Source organism: Gekko japonicus, unplaced genomic scaffold, assembly GCF_001447785.1.
Source record: "Gekko japonicus isolate JY-2015 unplaced genomic scaffold, Gekko_japonicus_V1.1 scaffold2800, whole genome shotgun sequence".
In the NCBI taxonomy this organism is placed as follows: domain Eukaryota; kingdom Metazoa; phylum Chordata; class Lepidosauria; order Squamata; family Gekkonidae; genus Gekko; species Gekko japonicus.
The window spans coordinates 190,480-212,654 of NW_015173760.1; the positions used below are offsets into that span (position 1 = coordinate 190,480).

General features: G+C 51.0%; 1 protein-coding gene across 1 annotated transcript in view; it reads left to right on the forward strand.

Moving 5' to 3' along the window:
* Window positions 1-21,638, forward strand: part of PORCN (porcupine homolog (Drosophila)) — a 31,313-nt gene extending 9,675 nt beyond the window's left edge. The window contains exons 5-14 of the mRNA XM_015423510.1: window positions 1,813-1,994; window positions 2,916-3,046; window positions 8,177-8,191; window positions 11,368-11,493; window positions 13,058-13,158; window positions 13,940-14,016; window positions 16,153-16,216; window positions 17,171-17,256; window positions 18,808-18,918; window positions 21,522-21,638. Of these exons, the coding sequence (XP_015278996.1) occupies window positions 1,813-1,994; window positions 2,916-3,046; window positions 8,177-8,191; window positions 11,368-11,493; window positions 13,058-13,158; window positions 13,940-14,016; window positions 16,153-16,216; window positions 17,171-17,256; window positions 18,808-18,918; window positions 21,522-21,638 (1,010 nt within the window). The remainder of the gene's footprint in view (window positions 1-1,812; window positions 1,995-2,915; window positions 3,047-8,176; window positions 8,192-11,367; window positions 11,494-13,057; window positions 13,159-13,939; window positions 14,017-16,152; window positions 16,217-17,170; window positions 17,257-18,807; window positions 18,919-21,521) is intronic.
* The last annotated feature ends 537 nt before the right edge of the window (window positions 21,639-22,175 follow it).

Consider the following 22,175-nt stretch of genomic DNA (forward strand, 5'->3'; position numbering starts at 1 on the left):
CCCCAGCACCAAGAATACGGAGCTCTGGGGCCATCCCTGAGCTAAGACAAAAATCTGTGAGCTGGAGGCTAAAAAACTGTGAGCTAGCTCACACTAACTCAGCTTAGAGGGAACACTGATTATCTTCATATTGAACATTCTGGTATGTAACGAAGAGTGACCATTTCTCAATAGATGCATTAGCTTGGGAGTTAATCCTCCCAAATCGTTTTAAACAGCTGTGTGATGTTGCTGTGCTGTTTTCCTTTTCCGCTGCCCCCAAGTAACAAAGTGGCCATAAAGCAGGGGTCCCCAACATGGTGCCCCTGGGCCTCATGGTTCCCGCCGAGTGTTTTTAGAAAGTTGGCAGGGCTAGGTGGGGTTTTTGCCCAGCCAGGCTTCTGATTGGCCATTGGAGATTTGATTGGCTGTACGGCTTTTTTTTTTTTTACAATGTTGCATTGGGAGTGGCTGCCGCCACGGCACAAGAATCTCCACTGTGTGATTGAAGGCAAGCCACAGCAGGCATTTTGTGGCTGGCTTTGCCTCCTGCGGCAGCCATGTTGTGGCTGCGTCCACCATGCTAAGTCTGAATTCCAAATGTGCCTGCGGGCTTTAAAAGGTTGGGGACTCCTGCTCTAAATGGTTTGAGTCGGGATGAGCAATGAAGACTGTGGCACGTGGCAGGACAGCGGGCCCGTAGCCAGGTTTTTGTGGCTTGTGGGGCAATTTTTTTTCTGGTGGGGCTGAAGTTCTCAGTGCAGGAAGAAAAGCCATTGAGCTGATAGAAAGCTGTTACCAGGATAGATCTCTAAACTGCAGGCTGTCAACGACTCAGCAGCTGCAAGTTAATCACCTCTGCCAGCCTAAGCAACAATTCTGAGAACAAGCCGGCAGGTGGGGGTGATGACTTCTAGAGTCAAGAAAGCTAGCACTTGGGCAGAAAACTCTCTTAAAGGAGACCAGTTTCTCTTCCCCCTCCCCAAGTTTTATTTATAATTTTTCACATCATCACAAACAGATGTATCTCATACAGTAACTTATTTACAATCTTTTGATTGAGTTTGCAACATTATTTATTCTCTAACCATATATAAATTCTATTCCATCTTTCCCAAAAAAAATATGTATTTTTTTCATCTTTTCCTTGTAGTGTTATCGTTATTTTTATCCAGTTTCTCGACACAGAGTTAGAAGGGGTCCCAGAGGCCACCTATTCCAACCCCTTCGCTCATTGCGAGAATTAGTCAGCTACAGCACCCCACTCGGCTTAAAGGAGCGCACACTTTTAAAAAATGTTTTTAAATGATTGGACAAAATTCTTAGAATCATAGAGATGGAAGGGACCCCAGGGTCATCTAGCCTGCCTTTAAGAAAGGGGGTGGAGCCTCCAGAAGCCCCACTGTAGCTATGGGCCTGCGGGACGGTGGGTTGTGAAGAGGGACTTGGCCTTGGTTTTTAAAGGAAAGTGGATTCCAATTTCTTAGATACAAAGTGGATGGGAGGAGCTGTGACTACAGATTTAAGAACCCAAGTACTGCCTTTATGGATCATGTCGAGATCCACCTTTCTGTTTCTGTCCGTGGCAAACAGATGCCTCTGGGAAGCTGAGAAGCAAGGCATGGAGGCCACAGCCTTCCCCTGTTGTTTGTCCCCGCCACTTGGTAATCCTAAAATATTCTGCTCCTGAACACAGAGGTTCCAATGTATCATCATGGCTAATACTGTCTGAACATGCTTCTCCATTGCATTTGTTCCTCCGAACCGGTGGTCACCACTGCATCTCGTGGAAGTCCCACGCAAACGCCACACTCCTTTCCCGTCCCTATTTAGGAGCCCAGATGATCGTGGCCATGAAGGCAGTGTCGCTGGGCTTTGATCTGGACCGGGGTGAGGTGCCGTCCATCCCTTCCCCGGTGGAATTCATGGGCTACATCTACTTCGTCGGAACGGTCATCTTTGGGCCCTGGTTCCACTTCCGCACCTACCTGCAGGCCGTGGAGAGCCGGAGAATGGTGAGTGCCCCCCGGGTTGTTCTCGGCACAGTGGGAGAAAAATTGGAAGGGGACCACACTGAGGTTCTTTGACGGACCGTTCAAGAATCCTGGGATGCCCTGATTTGTCTTGAGACTTGTCCAGACACACAGGACTTCCTTCCTCTTGTAGCCAAAAGCCATTCGGCCAGCAAGATGGCCAAGTTCCGCAGTGACATCATCACACCGCCATTGTCAGGGGGTGACACTCTAGTTTTTGGGCAAAACTCTATTGTTTGTAGCTGATTTTACCACAGAGTTTTGCCCAAAAACCAGAGTGTCACCCCCTGACAATGGCGGTGTGATGATGTCACTGCGGAACTTGGCCATCTTGCTGGCCGAATGGCTTTTGGCCATTTTGCCAGCCGAATGGTTTTTGGCTACAAGAGGAAGGAAGTCCTGTGTATCTGGACAAGTCACTTCTGGGTGACGTAATCACATCGCCTTTTGGGCCAGTTGGGGGCAATGCTCCCTCTAAGCTGTGAAGTCTTGTGAGCAAGAATTCTACTTTATGAGCGACTGGCATTAAAGTTGTGAGCGAGCCATTTGGCTGCTGCATAAATTAGTTTGCTCTGGAGCCATCCCTTCCTGAGCTAAGGCAAAAATGTGTGAGCCAGACGCTTAAAAACTGTGAGCTAGCTCGCACTCACTCAGCTTAGAGGGAACACTGGTTGGGGGTGGAATTTCCCCCTGCGAGCCAGCTGGTCAGTGGCGGGAAAGCGCCCTGCAGAAGTGGGAGGTTCTCCTGCCCCATGGTGGGGGTCTGGCAATCCTAGGATTCGTGGATGTTTCATGACTGAAGAGCAGCGTGCGTTTGACCTCAAATTCAGAAATGTGTCACACGATCCGTGCAAAGGGCCCTCCTAAGACGATTCTGTGTTGTCTCTCTCTCTCTCCACGTAGAGTTTCTCCTGGTTCCGGAAGGTCTGCCGGAGCGGCTTCCTCAGCCTCGCGTGCCTCATTGTGTCCACTTGTGTGGCCCCCTATCTCTTCTCTTACTTCATCCCTCTCTACAGCTACAAGCTGCTCAGAAAGTAAGTCTGAACCGTCACTCTCAACCTAGAAGTTGACCCCCCCACACACGGGTTCCCGCCGGCAGCAATAGTCTGCTGGGGAAGTGAACGATTCAACAGTTTCCAGTTGGGAGGGCCGCAAGCCAGTTTAGTGTAGTGGTTAAGTGCGCGGACTCTAATCTGGGAGAACCGGGTTTGATTCCCCACTCCTCCACTTGCACCTGGCTGGATGAACTTGGACAAGTCGTAGTTCTGATAAGAGCTGTCCTTGAAAAAGAGCAGTTTCTGTCAGGGCTCTCTCAGCCCCACCTACCTCACGGGGTGTCTTTTCTGGGGAGGGGAGGGGAAGGGAAAGGAGTCTGTAAGCCACTCTGAGATACCTTTGGGTAGTGAAGGACGGGGTATAAATCTAATCTCCTCCTCCTCTTCTTCTTCTTCAATGGAAGATGGTCCTTAATATGTTCAGTTTCTAAAGCAGATCCACACAGCAGTATGTTCCCTAGCCTGGACGGACCACAGAAACAGAGCATTGATTTCACTACCCGGCAAGCTTCAGTGCGGCTGGGATGCTGTGTTGGATTTGGGGTGGGGTGGGACCTGTTTTTTTAATTTATTTATTTATTTATTTGGATTTATATCCCGCCCTCCCCGTGGGCAGGCTCAGGGCGGGTAGCAATAGTGTAAAACACAACACAGTTAAAACTAGGTTAAAACAACGGTATAAGATATTATACTAAGTACCGTGTCAGCTCTGATAGAACCATATCAACGGTAGTGGAAGATTTCAGGATGTTAGAATCCAGGCCACTGGTGGGGTCAGCCACAAAGAGGGGGCGCCCGCTGTCTCAGCCAAAAGCCTGGTGGAAGAGGTCCGTCTTACAGGCCCTGCGGAGTTGTAATAGATCCCACAGGGCCCCTGATCTCACTCGGGAGCTCATTCCCCCAGGTTTAGGCCTGCTCTGTTTAGGCCTGCTCTGCCTCAGGAGTCCCCAGCCTTTTTGAGCCTGTGGGTGCCGTTAGAATTGGGACACAGTATGGTGTGGCTCAGTGATTAAGACACTGAACTGCAGACCGGAAGGTCGGTAGTTCAGCAGTTCGAGACCCAAGTGCCGCGTGACGGAGTCAGCTCCCATCTCTGGTCCCGGCTCCTGCCAGCCTAGCAGCTCGAAAGCAAGAAATTGCAAGTAGATAAAGAGGTACCGCTTCAGCGGGAAGGTAACAGCGTTCCGTGCGCCTCGGCATCTAGTCATGCCGGCCACATGACCATGGAAATATCTTCAGACAGTGCTGGCTCTTCAGCTTGGAAACGGAGATGAGCACCGCATCCCTAGAGTCAGATTCGACTGGCTTTTGAGCAAGGGAAACCTTTACCTTTACTTATGGTGGGTGCAGCCACAAAATGGTGGCCACAAAATGGCTGCCATGGCTTCCCTTCAGTCACAGAGTGAAGATCCTTGTGCTGTAGTGGCAGCTGCTGCCAAAGCAATGTTCTTTTTCCCCCCCCAAAAAAATTGCACATTGGGGACCCCTGCTCCACATTCTCATCCAGCACCAATCTGTCGCTTGCCACGGGATCGAGAAGGCTGAGAGCCAGTTTGGTGTAGTGGTTAAGTGCGCGGACTCTAATCTGGGAGAACCGGGTTTGATTCCCCACTCCTCCACTTGCACCTGGCTGGATGGCCTTGGGCAAGCCTTAGCTCTGGCACAGCTGTTCTTGAAAAAGAGCAGTTTCTGTCAGAGCTCTCTCAGCCCCACCTACCTCACAGGGTGTCTGTGGTGGGGAGGGGAAGGGCAAGGAGTTTGTAAGCCGCTCTGACACTCCTTTGGGTATTGAAGGGCGGGGTATAAATCCAATCTCTTCTTCTTTTACCTCACAGGGTGTCTGTGGTGGGGAGGGGAAGGGAAAGGCATTTGTAAGCCACTCTGAGACTCCCTTGGGTAGTGAAGGGTGGGGTATAAATCCAATCTCTTCTCTCTCTTATAGCTTTCTCTCTTAAGGGCCTGAAAGCCTTATTTTCATCCCTCCAAAATGTCACTGCAGGGATCAGGGGATTGTCAGTCAGATCCAAAAGAAGATTCCTTTACCTTGTAGACGACAGCAGAGCTGTGGCCCCTTAAAGGTGCCTTCACCCCTTGATGGCTACAGCATCAAATGGTGACTTCTGGGTGTGAATTGAGCCACTACGGGTCAATCCCAGAAAGTTCCTGTCACTTGAGATCACCTCAGTGGGGCCCCAGTCACACATTCAGCTGTGGGTCTCGTTTCGTTTTCAAACTCTGTCAAAGTGGAGTTGAGGATGGTCACCACAAGAAATGGCCAGAGTGTTTGCTAAGTGAATTCATGACATAGGAGTTTCAACGCTCCCCACTTTGACAGAGTTTGAAAACGAAATGAGACAGATACGTGTAGTCCATTGTGGTGTTCATGGCGTTGGAATTGGACGTTGAATAAGAAGGTATAAGTCTGTGGATGTTTTTCTTCGGCATAATATATCGCAGCTGTTCTGTTCTTCTCCACTGTCCATCCCGTGATCCCTCTCCCTGGTTTGTCATAAGAACATAAGAGACGCCAATGTTGGATCAGGCCAAAGGCCCATCCAGTCCAACCCTCTGTATCACACAGTGGCCAGAAATACCAGTGCCATCAGGAGGTCCACCAGTGGGGCCAGGACATTAGAAGCCCTCCCACTGTTGACCCCCCCCCCCAAGCACTAAGAAGACAGAGCATCACTTGCCCCAGAGTCCCTATCTATACCTTGTGGCTAATAGCCACTGATGGACCTCTGCTCCACATGCTTATCTAATTCCCTTTTGAAGCCGTCCATGCTTGTAGCCGCCACCACTTCCTGTGGCAGTGAATTCCATGTGTTAACCACTCTTTGGGTGAAGAAGTACACCACTCCAGGTGGTGGCTGGAGGTGTCCAGCTATTACAACTGATCTGCCGTTGACAGAGGTCAGTTCCCCTGGAGAAAATGGCCCCCTTGGAAGGTGGGCTCTGTGGCATTGGACCCTGCTGAGGTCCCTCCCTTCTCCAAACCCCGCCCTCCTCAGGCTCTGTAACGATTTCATGTTTAACTCTGTGTGTGTGTCTTTAAAAGTTTGGATGCATGGCTGTATGAAAGTCTAGAGTAGTGGAAACAAGCAAGTGGTGTGATTGGTGAGTGACAGAGAGGGGGAGGGGTTTTGGAAATGATTCTGTGTGGATGAGCAGATATGTCAGTCAAGAGTTACAGTTAAGACAGTTAGTGAGATGAGTTGTTAAGTTAAGCTATGTATGAGTTGAAGGGGTGTTAAGCTATGTATGAGAGATAAGAAAAAGCTTCCCTGTGTTGGTTGTTAAGTTCTGAAGTCTGTGAGAGAAGCCGTCTGTGTTGAAGCAGTTATAAGCTGAAGTTGAATGTATAAGAAACAGTAAACTTATATGGCCTAAGGAAAATATTGTTACAAAGTGACATGCCCAGATCCTTGTCAGTAAGAGGGAAAAGTGTGGGCTACACCAAGCAGTTGTTCAGTATTTAAGCCTTCCTGGTTACAATGAGTTAATCTTTTATTTGTGAATTACATAGAGTAAAAACAACATTTTAAGGTAAACCCAGACCTCCCCGTTAAGGGGTCATCACAGACTCCAACCCCCAAATCTCCAGGTATTTGCCAAGCCGGAGCTGGCAACCCTAGCTTGGGGATGTTAAGAACTCTAGTAGAAAGGGAGAGTGTCTCTCCTTTCTGGACGTCATAGAGAGAGCTCCCCGGGATCCCGTTTTTGTAGCTGACAGTCACCCAACATCAGAGAACCGAGAGTAGGTCTCCTCCAGTACACCCTGGAAGCTCAAAATGGGCAGGGGACTTGGTACTTCCTGCTATTTGGACTGTGGTGCCTTCTTAGCCGGAGACTTCTGGGTCATCTTAGAAGAGACCAGGGCTATTTTGGGGCAGGAACGCACAGGAATGGAGTTCCGGCTGGCTCCGAAGTTGGCCACGCACAGCAGGAACTCATTAGCATAATAGGCCACACCCAACAGCAGAAATCCATTAGGATTGGCTACATTAGGGGTGTGTGGCCTAACATGCAAAGGAGTTCCTGCTACAAAAAAAGCCCTGGGTTTTGACAACAAACAAGGTAAACAGAATAACAAGCGAAAGGTGGGTGTGGCTGGATAACCACACTTCTGGTAACATGGGGGTGCGTCCTAATGTGCTAATAAGCTGTGCTGTCAGGGGTGTGGCCTAATATGCTAATGAGTTTCTGGTGTTGGGTGTGGCCTATTATGCTAATGAGTTCCTGCTGGGCTTTTTCTACAAAAAGAGCCCTGGAAGAGACTCAGGTAGCTGTTCGGCTCATGATTGTCCGGAAGCGTCCGGAACACTGAGAGGGAATTGTGGGTGAGTTCCTCTTCTGAAGTTTCCTATTCCGGTTACTCTTTAATATTCTTTTTTTTCCCCTTCAAGATTGTGCCATACCAGTGTGTGGGTTTGGGGGAAGCGTTTGGGAGTGCTGAAACGCTGAGCAGTTTCTCGATTTAAAAAGCTGTGACAAGTTCAGCAAGAAGCTGCACATGTCAGACTTCTACCTGCCGCTCACTCACAGCTCAGGAGCCCCGCTCAAGGACAGATATTTCCTATCCTGTTCAGAATTACCTGTGCCCTGATGAGCAACTTCTTTCTCTCCTTCTTCTTCTCTACAGTTTGGTGTAGTGTGGTTGAGTGTGCGGACTCTAATCTGGGAGAACCGGGTTTGATTCCCCACTCCTCCACTTGCACCTGGCTGGATGACCTTGGGCAAGCCGTAGCTCTGATAAGAGCTGTCCTTGAAAAAGAGCAGTTTCTGTCAAGAGCTCTCTCAGCCCCACCTACCTCATAGGGGGTCTGTTGTGGGAAGGGGAAGGGGAAGGAGTTTGTAAGCCGCTTTGAGACTCCTTTGGGTAGTGAAGGGCAGGGTATAAATCCAATGTCTTCTTTTACCTCACAGGGTGTCTGTTGTGGGGAGGGGAAGGGAAAGGAGTCTGTGAGCCGCTCTGAGACTCCTTCGGGTAGTGAAGGGCGGGGTATAAATCCAATCTCTTCTTTCTCTCCTTCTTCTTCTTCTGTCCTTCCATTCGTCGTCTCTCTCCCACCCCTTCCTCTCTCTTGGGGAACCCATCGCTGGTGGCAGGAAGCGCAAAACCAGGTAACAGTCTGGGCAATACTTTCCTTGAGTCGCCACCGTCACGCTCTCATTGCTCGTGTCCGTTACTTCTGCGCACGTTCGGTGGGTTTTGTGGCTCTTGTCCATGGCGGCCCTTTCTGTGGCGTGGCGGTTCCCCCAAGTCTGTGACATCCTCATCTTCACACCGTTCATTTTTCTCCGTGGCCCAGCAGCCGACGTGTCCCGTGGCACACTGGTCCAGTCCTGTCGTGGCTCATTCTGTGGCACAGTATGTTTGTGGAGGTCTTTCCTCTCGCTCTGTGGCTGGTGTTTGTCAGTCTTGTCTGTGACTGCGTGCTTCAGTGGCATGCTAGTTTCGGCTTGATTTCTGTCTCTGCTATTCAGTGGCTTTGGAGAAGGGCTGGCCCCTCTTTCTGTGGGGCTGGTCGTGGTGGCTCATGTCTGGCTGCATGGCTCTACCTCCCCTCCCAGCTCCTGGCACTCTCCTTGTTGAAGCTCAGTCCGCTCTAAGATCAGAAACTCACCGAGTGATTAAAATGTGGAATTCGCTGCCGGAAGATGTAGTGATGGCCAGAGGAATAAACAGCTTGAAAAGGGGATTAGTCAGATTCATGGAGGATAAGTAGCCATGGTGACTGAGGGGAACCTCCCCATTCAGAGGCATGGATTCCTCTGAGTCCCAGAGCCAGGAGGAAACATTATGGGAAGGCCTCGGCCTCTCTGCCCTGTTGTTGGCCCTCCAGGAGAACTAGTTGGCCACTGTGTGAGATGGGAGGCTGGACTAGAGGGACCCTCACTGGTCTGATCCAGCAGGGCTCTTCTGATGTTCTTATGAAGGCCTCAGCCCTCTATGCCCTGTTGTTGGACCTCCAGGGGAACGGGTTGGCCACTGTGTGAGACAGGATGCTGGACTAGATGGACCACTGGTCGGATCCAACAGGGCTCTTCTGATGTTCTCATGAAGGCCTCGGTCTCTCTGCCCTGTTGTTGGCCCTCCAGAAGAACTGGTTGGTCACTGTGTGAGACAGGATACTGGACTAGATGGGCCCTCACTGGTCTGATCCAGCAGGGCTCTTCTGATGTTCTTATGAAGGCCTCAGCCCTCTATGCCCTGTTGTTGGACCTCCAGGGGAACTGGTTGGCTACTGTGTGAGACAGGATGCTGGACGAGAGGGACCCTCACTGGTCTGATCCAGCAGGGCTCTTCTGATGTTCTTATGAAGGCCTCAGCCCTCTATGCCCTGTTGTTCGCCCTCCAGAAGAACTGGTTGGCCACTGTGGCTAGTAGCCATTGATAGACTTATCCTCCAAGAACCTATCTAAGCCCCTTTTCAAGATGTTTATTCCTGAGTCCATCACTACATTCTCTGGCAGCGAAATCCACATTTTAATCACATTTTAATGTAAAGTAGTATTTCGTTTGGTCCATCCTGAACCTACTGCCCATCAGCTTCATTGGATGCCCTGGAGTTCTAGCCTTTCAGCAGAGGGAGAAAAAGTTCTCTCTGTCAACTCTCTCCACCCCGTGCATAATTTTATAAAACTCTATCATGCCCTCCCCGCTCAGTTGTCTCTTTTCTAAACAGAAAAGTCCCAGACTCTTCAGCCTTTCCTCATAGGGAAAGCACTCCAACCCCCTAATCTTATTGGTCGCCCTCCTCTGTACTCTTTCCAGCTCTGCAAAGGCTGTGCGCATTCTGCACCAATCAGAATTCTGCCCCCAGGAAAGTTGATGTCGGTGACCTAAATCAGCGGAGCAAATTTGTATACCTTAGTCCAGTTTTCTTCTCCCTTTTCCCAGCCATGCCAAATGGCCCCGGTACGTGAACTGTGCTGCCGTCAACCGCTGGGAATCCTGGTGGGTTTTCCCTCCTCCTAAGATTTAACCGTCTAAGGCTGCGATCACGCACACTAAATAATCCACTTTCAATCTACTTTCAGTGCACTTTCCAACTGGATTTTACTGTGGCCCAATCTGCGTCTAGCATTCGCTCCGCTGTTTTACCAAACCCACGCTGGAACGGGAAAAGATGCGTCTCAGAACCTCATTCAGATACCCCCGGGCCAACGCTGCCATACTGACTGCAGAGTCACCCCTGAATGACCATAAAACGGCCATAAATCTATGCAGACGGCCACCATAAAACCGAGAGATCAAACGAAAGCGGCATGCAGTCTGGACACTGCCATAAAATCCGACAATCGATCAGAGTGAAAGTGGCAGGCAATGCAGAGGGGAATCTCTGTTAAGAACATAAGAGAAGCCCATGTTGGATCAGGCCAATGGCCCATCCAGTCCAACACTCTGTCACACAAGGGCCAGAAATACCAGGTGCCATCAGGAGGTCCAGCAGCGGGGCCAGGACACTAGAAGCCCTCCCACTGTTGCCCCCCCCAAGCACCAAGAATACGGAGCATCCCTTGTCCCAGACTGTTTGGTAAGACAGCGGAGCAAATGCTAGATGCAGATTCCAGTTGGAAGGTGCATTGAGAGTGGATTATTTAGTGTGTGTGATCGCAGCCTAAGACTTGATTTGACTTGACTGGAGAGCCAGTCAAGTGCAGAGTAGTGGTTGTAGCGCCGGGCTAGGATCTGGGAGACCCAGGCTCGAATCCCCACCCTGCCATGGAAGCTCGCTGGGTGACCTTGGGCCAATCACACCCTCTCAGCCTAACCTACCTCACAGGGTTGTTGTGGGGATAAAGTGGAGGAAGGGAGAATGTTGTAAGCCACTTTTGAGTCCCCACGGGGGGAGGGGAAGTGGAGTATAAATGAAGTAAATAAATAATATAGTTTGCCTATATACTCCTGGGACGATTTTAGCAGGGCAAGAAACTTTGCTTCTCTTTCCAGTGCTGTGCTTGCACAGAGTCGCAGGACATGCGCAGCCCTGTCTTTAGTCAATGTGCATCAGAACTGAGCACAGCGCAACCCACTGATGCTGCTCAATGTGGCTTCTTTCCACGTCATTCTGCAGTTCGATCTGTAAAAATGCTCCGTGCTCTATTGCTCTCTGTCGTCCTTTGACTCTTGTTTCTTTCTTTCCTTCCTACTTCTGCTCTGTGCTAGGAGCACCGTGGTGAGGTGAGTCATTGGGGGACGTCAGCCCTCTGCTCTAGGGTACGCGTGTGCGTGCGTGTTTGCCTGCTCCAAGACTCACCGGCATCTAAGCTCGATTCCTGTTGTCACGACACAGGTGGCTCCGGGCCTACGAAAGCGCCGGCTCCTTCCACTTCAGCAACTACTTTGTGGGCTTCCTGTCCGAAACGACGGCCACGTTGGCGGGGGCCGGCTTCACGGAGGAAAAGGACCACTTGCGATGGTGAGCGATGATCCGGAAGGGGTGGCGGGGGTGGCCTCGGATCCCATCCTTTCGCTGCCCTGACCCCGATAGCCCAAATACTTCCCGGGGCCGACCCTGCTTATCTTCCAAGCTCTGATGAGATCGGGCCGGCCTGGGCCATCCAGGTCAGGGTAGAGACAAACAGAGACTGGTTTGCCATGGCCTGCCTCTGCGTAGCAAGCCTGGACTTCCTCGTTGGTCTCCCATCCTAACCAGGCCCTTAGCGTCTAAGCTCTGATGAGAGTGGGCCAGCCTGGGCCATCCAGGTCAGAGCAGCAGTAACTAGGAGCAGGGGTCATTTCCTGCGGGAGCACACAGGAGCGGAGCTCCGGCAGTAAGGAGCCCAGGGGGCGGACACATGCAACAAGCCCCACCCCCTGCTCCCAGCAGCAGCTGCTCCCAGCATGAGGAGCAAGAAGCAGCCAGGTAAGTTACAGAGTCCCTCCCCCCGGCCCGCCTTCAGGTACAAGCTCTCCCTCCTCTGTGAGGGCAGATCTGCACGTTCCCCCCCACCCCCCCCCATAGCTAGAAAAACCAAAAAATCCAGTGGAGCCTGAGCGGTGGGTATTGCCTTCTGACACACTTCCAGTGATGGCAGGGGGGGTGGCATAGGCAAATAAGTTACGCTAATGAGTTATGCTAATGAGCTCCTGCACCTCTTTTTCTACGAAATGACCCCTGACTAGGAGGGGGGGGGACTGGAAAAAGAGGTTGTGGAAAGGAAGTAAATTTGGGAGGTCATTAAGTGGGGCCGGAAACCATCTCGCCACTCGTTCTCTGGCAAGGCCCCCTTTGATTCTTAAGCCTGCAGTAGAAAATCCTAACCCTTGTCAGGTTTGGGGATTAGAAACTGGCTCACTTAAAAAAAAAAAATGATGCTCAGAGATTCGGGATTCCAGGGGCGATATTAAGTTGTGTGTTAACGGCCGCTCTGTGATGTGGTTGTGGCCGTGCTGATTTTGGGCACTCCTGTTGAGTACCCTTGCCGTGAAACTCGCCGGGTGGTCTCGGACTTCAGCCAAACCTGCCTCACAGGGTTGTTGTGCAGGAAAAAACGGGGGAGGGGAGAACCAGGCATGCACGCCGAGCTAACTGGAGGGAGGGTGGGGTGAAGCGCACTAAACGGATAAACGTAGGGAATCCTCCAGTTAGGTGATTTCTGATCTCTCAGTTCTAATTTGTGGGATGTTCCTCTGCTTCCGGTTTGGTGTAGTGGTTAGGAGCACAGACTCTAATCTGGGAGATCAAGGTTTGATTCCCCACTCCTCCACACGCAGCTGCTGGTGTGACCTTGGGTCAGTCACAAGTTCCTTCAGAGCTGTTCTCTCAGGAGCAGTTCTCGAGAGAGAGCTCTCTCCAGCCCTACCTACCTCACAGGGTGTCTGTTGTGGGGAGGGGAAGGGATCGTAAGCCGCTCTGAGACTCCTTTGGGTATTGAAGGGCAGGGTGTAAATCCAATCTCCTCCTCAGTAATAGAACTATGAAACTCAGGAATCCCTTTCTGTATCCTGCCCTGCATTAATTTTTCCCCTCCTCTTTTCAGGGACCTGACAGTGTCTCGCCCCCTGAATGTGGAACTGCCCCGTTCTATGGTTGAAGTGGTCACCAGCTGGAATCTGCCCATGTCCCGTTGGCTGAACTGCTGTAAGGGCTCTTGTCTTTCTGTTGTTAGTTAAGGGGGGGGGGCTTTATTTCATGGACTCGGCCTTGGTACATCTGGTAACAGGTCCTTCTGTAGGAAGTTTGAAGGTATAGGACCTTTACAGCGGCAGTTCTCAACCAGTGGTACACATACTACCAGTGGGACACAGAAGGAATTTAGGTAGGACAGTGGGTTGTCCATCAGGGTTTCCGTGAGCCATGAAACTGACCAATGGCAGGGGCTTGGCCAAAGGAGGAAGTTTGCTGCCACCAGCCAAAGGAGGCATCTCGGTTGCTTCCATGCCCTGCTGATAAGGTTCCCGGAGGCCTGGCTAGCCAAGAGAATGCTAAGCAAGATGGACCGTCACCTACTTCTTCTTATATTTGCAACTCTGGGCCCTTTGCCAAGCACTTCCCACTGGTTTAATGCCTGCAGGAAGTCTTCCATGGCATAGACGCAGCAACCGTTAGATCATCAGATGTTGGCAGTGCTCTCCCTTGGTCACATCTTAAGGTGACCGAAAGATAAGAGCAATCTGTGCAGATCAGAGCGATCTCTGTTCACAAACAGGTTCACGAAAGCGCCAAGCCAATTTGTTGCCATCAGATGAAGCAACATAGGGGAGGTGTGTAGATGACCAGATCTTGGCAGTAGCTTACCTGGGAACAGGAAAAGGCTTTTGGTTGGTTTGTTTTGCATCTTGGTAGAGGATTCTGGAAAGAGGAGGCCATCTTGTTGGGGGCATAGAAGGATGCCCAGTTACTAATGCTTTCTGTTTTCCAGATGTCTTTAAGAACTCCCTGAAACTGGGCACCTTCTCGGCAATCATCGTAACCTATGCCGCCAGCGCCCTCTTACACGTGAGTATCTCATGTACACAGTTTATAAAAAGTCTGTTCCTGGATGCCATAGCTTGGTCACATCCCTGCGATCTATGCAGGTAGGAGCCATTTCAACTCACTACTTATTTAGTCTCAAGATGGGTAGCTGTGTTAGTCTGTCTGTAGCAGCAGAAAAGAGCAAGAGTCCAGTAACACCTTAAAAACTCACAAAATTTCAAATGTTATGAGTCTTTAAGGTGCTACTGGTCTCTTGCTCTTTTCTATCACTACAGACAGACTAACATGGCTGCCCATCTGTATCTGTCCCCACGGGCAGCACCACATTTAGCCGTACAGAATGGAAATCCATCAGTCTTGTGAAGAAACTTGCACAGGTACAAACAGACATCTTCTTTCTTGCCAAATGCAGAAGAGTTAACACTGTACCAAAGGGACTGAGAATAAAAAATCCACTACAATCCACTTGCCCCACAAACTACGGTGAGAGTTTGCGTCATGCATTCTCCAAGAAGCCACTGAAACATTTGGTCAGCATCCTGTAGCAGAAACAGAAACTGATCAAGGAAAAATCTCCGACCTTCCGTCGTGGCTCAGAGCAGTTTAGGAAAACCTGTGGGATGAAATAAAAGCACAATTCACCACCACTGCCTCAAAAAAGATACTTAAGAACTTAAGAGAAGCCATGTTGGATCAGGCCAATGGCCCACCCAGTCCAACACTCTGTGTCACACAGTGGCCAAAACCCAGGGGCCATCAGGAGGTCCATCAGCGGGGCCAAAACTCCAGAAGCCCTCCCAGTGTTGCCCTCCAAAGACCAAGGATACAGAGCATCACTGCCCCAGACATAATACCGTTCCATCTATATATTGTGGCTGAGCCACTGATGGACCTCTGCTCCATACTTGCAGTCTATGCCCCTTTTAAAAACCCTGGCTAACTGAGTAGTCTTGTAGCACCTCCTGAAAATTTCTAGAGACAGACCCCTCTGCCTCCTCGAGGAACTGGTACTCTTGTGTGAAAGGCATGATGGGAAAAGGCCCATCCTAGTAGTTGAAGCCAAGTGGGCTACCCAAAGCCAGGGACAACTAGCAGGTGGCAACCTCAGGGCTACAACTGGAGCCACGGGGACCAGTGTTCCCTCTAAGCTGAGGCAGTGTGAGCTAGCTCACCGTTTTTTTAGCAGCCAAATCGCTCGCTCACAACTTTTAATGCCAGTGGCTCACAAAGTAGAATTTTTGCTCACAAGACTCCACAGCTGAGAGGGAGCATTGATGAGGGCATATGGGAAGTAGGGTTACCAACCTCCAGGTGGGGCCTAGAGACCTCCTGGGATGACAGCATATCTCCAGACGTCAGAGATCGGTTCCCCTGGAGAAAATGGCAGCTTCAGAGGGCGGACTCTACGACGTCACATCCTGGCTGGGGGCCCTCCCCAAACCCCACACTCTCCAGGCTTCTTGGGCAAGTCACTTCCTCAGCCAGTAACCTACACCTCACAGGGTTGTTGTGAAGGTAAAAGGGAGAAGAGGAGACGGATGTCTGTTGCCTGAGCTTTTGGAGCAACGGCGGGATAAAAATGTCCTAAATAAAACCATCTCTCGATTGAGCTACAGACCAATTTCAATGCAGCTTGATTCAAAGGATCAGACTGCTGCTATTAGCCAAAGCATGGTGGTTTGGAAATAAGTGCCATCATACTGAATGGGATTTACTTCTGAGTACATGTACTTAATGGCGCTGTGGTGGCTCAAGTGGTTAAGCCGCTGAACTGCAGGCTGTGGAAGGTCGGTAGTTCAGCAGTTCGAGACCCAGGTGCCACATGACGGAGTGAGCTCCCGTCTCTAGTTCCAGCTCCTGCCAACCTAGCAGTTTGAAAGCAAGACATTGCAAGTAGATAAATAGGTACCACTTTGGTAGGAAGGTAAGAGCGTTCCGTGCGCCTCGGCGTCCAGTCATGCCGGCCACATGACCACGGAAACGTCTTCGGACAGCGTTGGCTCTTCGGCTTTGAAACGGAGATGAGCACCGCAACCCTAGAGTCGGATTCGACTGGCTTTCGAGCAAGGGAAACCTTTACCTTTTACATGTACTTAAGCTCGGGGGGCGGGGGGGCTAGATACTGTTGTTTGTGACCTTCTTTTTGCTTCCTCTTAGGGGCTGAGTTTCCACCTGGCCGCTGTGCTGTTATCTCTTGGCTTCATCACTTACATTGAACATGGTGAGTCTTGACTGTGTTTCTGCCGGGGAGGAACTTCCTGTCTTTCTGGCTCTCCCCACCCATTCACTTCCTCCCGTCTAGTCCATCCGTTGATTTCCTGCTCAGAAAAAACCCCCAGACCTACCCTGGGAGTTGCTCTGAGCAGACACTAGAACTCTTACCTAGAATTGACCTAGAATTTTTGAAGATTTTTAACTCTCAAGAGCTCATCCCCCCCCACCCAATCTTGTTAGTCTGTAAGGAGTTACGGGACCCGAATCTAGGTCTTCCACTGCAGAGCAAACCGGCTTCTCTCTGAAGCAGGGGTCGTTTCGTAGAAAAAGAGCTAGGGGAACTCATTAGCATAACTCATTAGCATATGCCACACCCCCTGACATCACCGGAAGTGTGTCATAAGGCCACACCCCCTGACATCACTGGAAGTGTGTCATGAGGCCACACACCCCGCCCCCAACGGTCCTGGCCGCCACCGCCGGCCTTGCAGCTCCACTGCCGAGCCCCATGAGGGACCCGGCGGGAGTGCGAGGAAGCCCCGCCAAGGCCCTCCCTGGCCTCAGGCAGGCAGGGGTGGGGAGAGGCAGGGAGGAAGCAACTTACCCTCCCTCTTCTCCTGCCTCCTCCTGGCTGAATGAGGGCCGGAAGAGGGGCGGCCGGAAGCAGGGGGTGGGGCTTCGTCATGTGCCCCCACCCCCCTGTACCTCACCCGGGGGAACTGCGATCCCCCGCGATCCCCCCCCGAAATGACCTCTGCTCTGGAGCCTTGCTCAGGCCTTGAGGGCCTTGGCTTCCTTCATTGAGTCCGTCTATCTCCTGTTGGGTCTCCCTCTTTTCCTGCCACCTTCCACTCCCAACATGTTGTGTCAACCACCCCTTCTTTGAGCACAAATTGCTTTGGGCTTTGGGCTCTGTACCTTCAAGCCCCTTGACGTGTGTGTCGGTGTGGGTTTCCCCTAGTTCTTCGGAAGCGGTTGTCGGTCATATTCAACGCCTGCATACTCTCCAAGAGGTGCCAGCCCGGGTGTTCGCATCGCCACAACACGGTGAGAGATCTGTTGCAAATGCCAAGGGTCAAAGGATGCTGTTGGTCCCGTGAATGTTTCTTTCCCGCCTATCCCAAGCATTTAGGTAGAGTGAACCAGAGTGATGTAGTGGTTAGAGTGTAAGATTAGCCTATGGGGATCCTTACTCTGCCGTGAGTGCTCGCTAGGTGACACTGGGCCTAGTCACACACTCCCAGGCTAACCCACCTCACAGGGTTTGTTTATTTATTTAAAACATTTATTAGCCACCTTTTACATAAGAACATCAGAAGAACCCTGCTGGGTCAGACCAGTGGTCCATCTAGTCCATCATCCTGTCTCACACAGTGGCCAGCCAGTTCCTCTGGAGGGCCAGCAACAGGGCAGAGAGGCCGAGGCCTTCCCCTGAGAAGAACATCAGAAGAGCCCTGCTGGATCAGACCAGTGAGGGTCCATCTAGTCCAGCATCCTGTCTCACACAGTGGCCAGCCAGTTCCTCTGGAGAGCCAACAACAAGGCATAGAGACTAAGGCCTTCCCCTGATAAGGACATAAGAAGAAATCTGCTGGATCAGACCAGTGGTCCATCCAATCCAACATCCTGTCTCACACAGAGGCCAACCAGTTCCTCTAGATGGCCAACAACAGGGCACGGAGGCCAAGGCCTTCCCCTGATGTTGCCTCCTGGGTCTGGGTTTCGGAGGCTGACTTTCTCTGAGCATGGAGGTTCCCCTCAGCCACCGTGGCTAGTAGCCATTGATAGACTATCTAATCCCCTTTGAAAGCTGCTTATTCTTGTGGCCATCACTACGTTCTCTGTCAGCAAAACCCCACATTATTTCCTTTTCTCCATCCTGAACCTTCTGCCTGTCAACTCCATTGGATGCCCTCGAGTTCTAGTATTTTGGGAGCTCCAGGCAGCGTACAACATAGATAAAACACATTAAATAAACTTTGTTAAAAACATAAAAGCCAAAATTTAAAATCACACCTCAGGATTGCTGATAAACTTAACCAAAGGCGGTTGTTGTGAGGATAAAATGGAGGAGAGGAGGAGGATAAAAGTGTCTTTGGGCCTCCGCTGTGGAGAAAGGCGAGGTATAAACAAAGTAAATAGATCTTTCCTAGCCTGGCCTCCTGAAATCCTTTCCCCTGTAAGTAGTTGGGGCTGGGGTGGGGGCAGTTGCCCACCTTGGGGGCCTGATGCAGCTAAAACCATCTCCAGTTTGGTATAGTGGTTAAGTGCACGGACGCTAAACTGGGAGAACCGGGTGTGATTCCCCGCTCCTCCACTTGCACCTGGCTTGATGACCTTGGGCAAGCCACAGTTCTGTCAGAGCTGTTCTTGAAAAAGAGCAGTTTCTACCAGAGCTCTCTCAGCCCCACCTGCCTCACAGGGTGTCTGCTGTGGGGAGGGGGAGGGAAAGGAGTTTTTCAGCTGCTCTGAGACTCTGAGTGAAGGGCAGGGTATAAATCCAATCTCTTCTTCTTCTTCTTCCTTGCTCCCCACCCTGGTTTGGAGGGGAGATTCCTGGCTGCCCGAAGCCTGAGGCCTTCGTTTCTTCTCCCACAGGATCTCTGGGTTCGCCTCCTCAATTTGCTCTTCGGGGCGCTCGCAGTCTTTCACCTGGCCTACCTCGGGTCGTTATTTGACATGGATGCCGATGACTCTGTGGAAGAGCAGGTAAGATGGGCGTGGGGGGTGCGGGGACACGGGTGGCAAAATCTGGGCCCAGGTGGGAGTTGTGTTGGCCACATTTTTTGGGAGAACCGATGAATAGGGGTGCCAAGTCTGGGTTGGGAAATTCCTGAAGATTTTGGATTTGGGAGCAGAGCCTGTGAAGGGTTGGAAGGGTTGCTAGGCTCCCCCATCCCCGGATGTGGGGGGATTCCCCCACCACCAGGCCCCGCCCCCTGCCACCAGTGAGCTGGCCAGTGGGGGGGGGCTGGCCAGGAGCAGGAAGGAGGCCCAAGCTATGGGGAAAGCAACATGGTGACATCACGTTCCAGCAACGCTGCAACGACATTCTGGTATTTGGGCAAAAACTCTGTGGTGGAAGCCATTTTTTACCATAGTTTTTGCCCAAATACCAGAGCATCGCCGCAACAGCATGATGACGTCACTTCCAGTACACACCGGAAGTGACATCGCCACACCGCCAGCAACGTAGCCTGGGCCTCCCTCCCACTCCTGGTAAGACCTTCCCCGTCCCTCACTGGTTTCTAGGAGGGACCTGGCAACCTAAGCGTGGGTAGCGGGAGGGGCCACAGTGGGGTATCATGCCGCTGAGTCCACTCTTTCAAGCAGCCATTTTCTCCAAGGGAACTGATCTCTGTTGTCTGGAGATCGGTTATAATTCTAGGAAATCTCTGTGGCCCACCTGGAGGTTGGCAACGCTACCAACGAAGATCCACATCATCCTGCGAAGCACAATTGGCCCTGATTTCTGAACTGGCCCCGATTACAGGCGGGGGCGGGGGGGGCTTCGTAGAGGGCTGGGTCCTTTGGGGGCAGATCCTGAGGGCCTTGGGCCTGCAGGCGTCCAATGCCTTGCCAGAAGAGGGACCCATTGGGGGCAAAAGGAAGCGAAGAGGAGGACAGTCTCTTCTTCATGGGGAGAACCGGAGTTCAGCTTAGGAATGAAGTGCTGGCATGGAGAATCACCCAGTCCTCACAACTATGGGACCGCCTCTCCAGTTACAACCCCAACGCCACGCTCCATTCGGTCATCATCTAGGAGCCTCTAGTGGGTGCCTGGTCCCAGGATGGCTTGGCTAACTGTCACCAGGGGAAGGGCCTGCTCAGTTGTGGCCCCTCCCCTGTGGAATGCACTCTTGGATGACGCACGTGCCCTCCTGGACTTGTTTAGTTTCCGCAGGGCCCACAAGGCCAAATTGTTTAGGTTGCCCTTCGGAGGGTAATCCACATGTTTGGGGCAGAGTGTGATCCCTTTAAAAAGTAGGGTCAATGCCCTATTCCCGTGACCCGAGTCTGCTCATCCACTTTGAAATGTCATGTTTTGCCTTCAGTGGCACCTTTAACACCAAGAACATTTAATTCTTGGTATAAGCTTGCACACAAAACTTTATTCCCAGAATTAAACTCCCTTGGTCTTAAAGGTGCCGCCAGACTCAAACTTTGTCCTGTTGCTTCAGACCAACGCAGCGACCCGCCTGAATCTGTTTTGCCTTTGTTATGCTTCCGTTTCCCATGGTCCCTCCTTCCTGCCTCACGTTGTATTTGTCATTTTTATTTCCTTGTCAGTATTTTTAGCTCAGGTTTTAACCAATCCCTCTGTATTTGTCGCGATCATAGATCAGCCAGGATTGACAAAGAGAGAGAGAGTCATCCGCACATCCCTCTACAATAAAATTTCAGAGATAGAACAGGCTGATTTCAATAGGGCAGACATAGATCGTAAAATGACTTAACCAGCTGCTTCCTTGTTGAAGATACTGAGGTGCAACATTTGGCCAGTTTAAGGGTGGTTTCGTTAGAACTATCTGTGAGGTGGAGGAAAATATAAAATTCCTCAAGTCTGACTGGAAGATCTGATAAGATTAGAGTTATGTATAAAAACCGAATCTCCCTATACAAAGGACAATACCGTCACATTGTTTTAATTGTTGGAAAAAGTACAGAAAAGGGCAACTAAAATCATGAAGGGGGTGGAATACCTTCCCTATGAGGAAAGGTTAAAGAGGTTAGGGCTCTTTAGCTTGGAGAAATGACGATAGAGGGGTAAAATGATAGAGGTTTACAAAATTATGCATTATCTCACAATACAAGAACTTGTGGGCACTCAATGAAATTAAGGAGCAGTAGGCTTAGAACCAGATCAAAGGAAGTAGTTCATCACCCCAAGAGTGGAATTCACTGCCACTGGAAGTGGTGGCGGCTACAAGCATAGACAGCTTCAAGATGGAGTTGGATAAACATATGGAGCAGAGGTCCATCAGTGGCTATTTGCCACAAGCTATGTCTGGGGCAGTGATGCTCTGTATTCTTGGAGCTGGGGGGGGGCACAGTGGGAGGGCTTCTGGAGTTCTGGCCCTGCTGTGGTGGTCCTCCGGATGGCACCTGGGTTACATGGGTCACTGGCCTGATCCAGCATGGCTTCTCTTATGCTCTTATGTTTTAATGTGTTGTTGTTGGTTTTAATGGCTGATAAGATGTGAACTTACTCTGTATGTTTTGACTGGGTTAGCTGCATTACGAGGACAGATAAGCGGGGTACACATTACGTAAAGCAAAAATAACGTTTGTCACCCTTTGCTCCCTCCCAGGGCTACGGCATGTCTTACACTATCTACAAGTGGTCCGAGCTGAGCTGGGCCAGCCACTGGGTCACCTTTGGGTGCTGGGTCTTCTCCAGGCTCACCGCGGCCTCTGCGTGGACTTGAGGAGATGGAGCGGGAGGACGATAGAAAAGGTGGAGCTCAGGACCTGCCTTTCCCTCAAAGACAATTGGATGCCGTCGAGGACTCGAACCTTCCAGACGCTGCCTGATCCCTTTCTCTAGAGGACCCTAATTCAGGGAAAGGGCCTGTAGCTGGGATGACCTTAGGTGAATCCTGACCCATAGCCTGAAAAGGAAGTAAATTAGGTCAAACAGAGGACTGCTGAGAGAGAGAGAGAGATATCAAAGTGCGCTGAGGTAAAAAAGAAAATTCTCTTGAGAGCTCAAAGTGCGCTGAGGTAAAAAAGAAAATTCTCTTTCCTATCCACCAGATAGCTCCCTGGGAAAACAACAGCTTGTACCCCTTGGGAAATGTTTGGGGGGGCCCTCTAGTACCAGTCTATGGCAACTGTACTAGCTGTTCTCCCCCCCCCCCTGTCATCGTATGATTAAACCAGTTGCCCCCTTTGAAAGCAATGCATGCTCTCTCTTTACCTCCCGCTCATTCTGGGGCCTGCACCCACTGTGGTCCTGGTGTCTC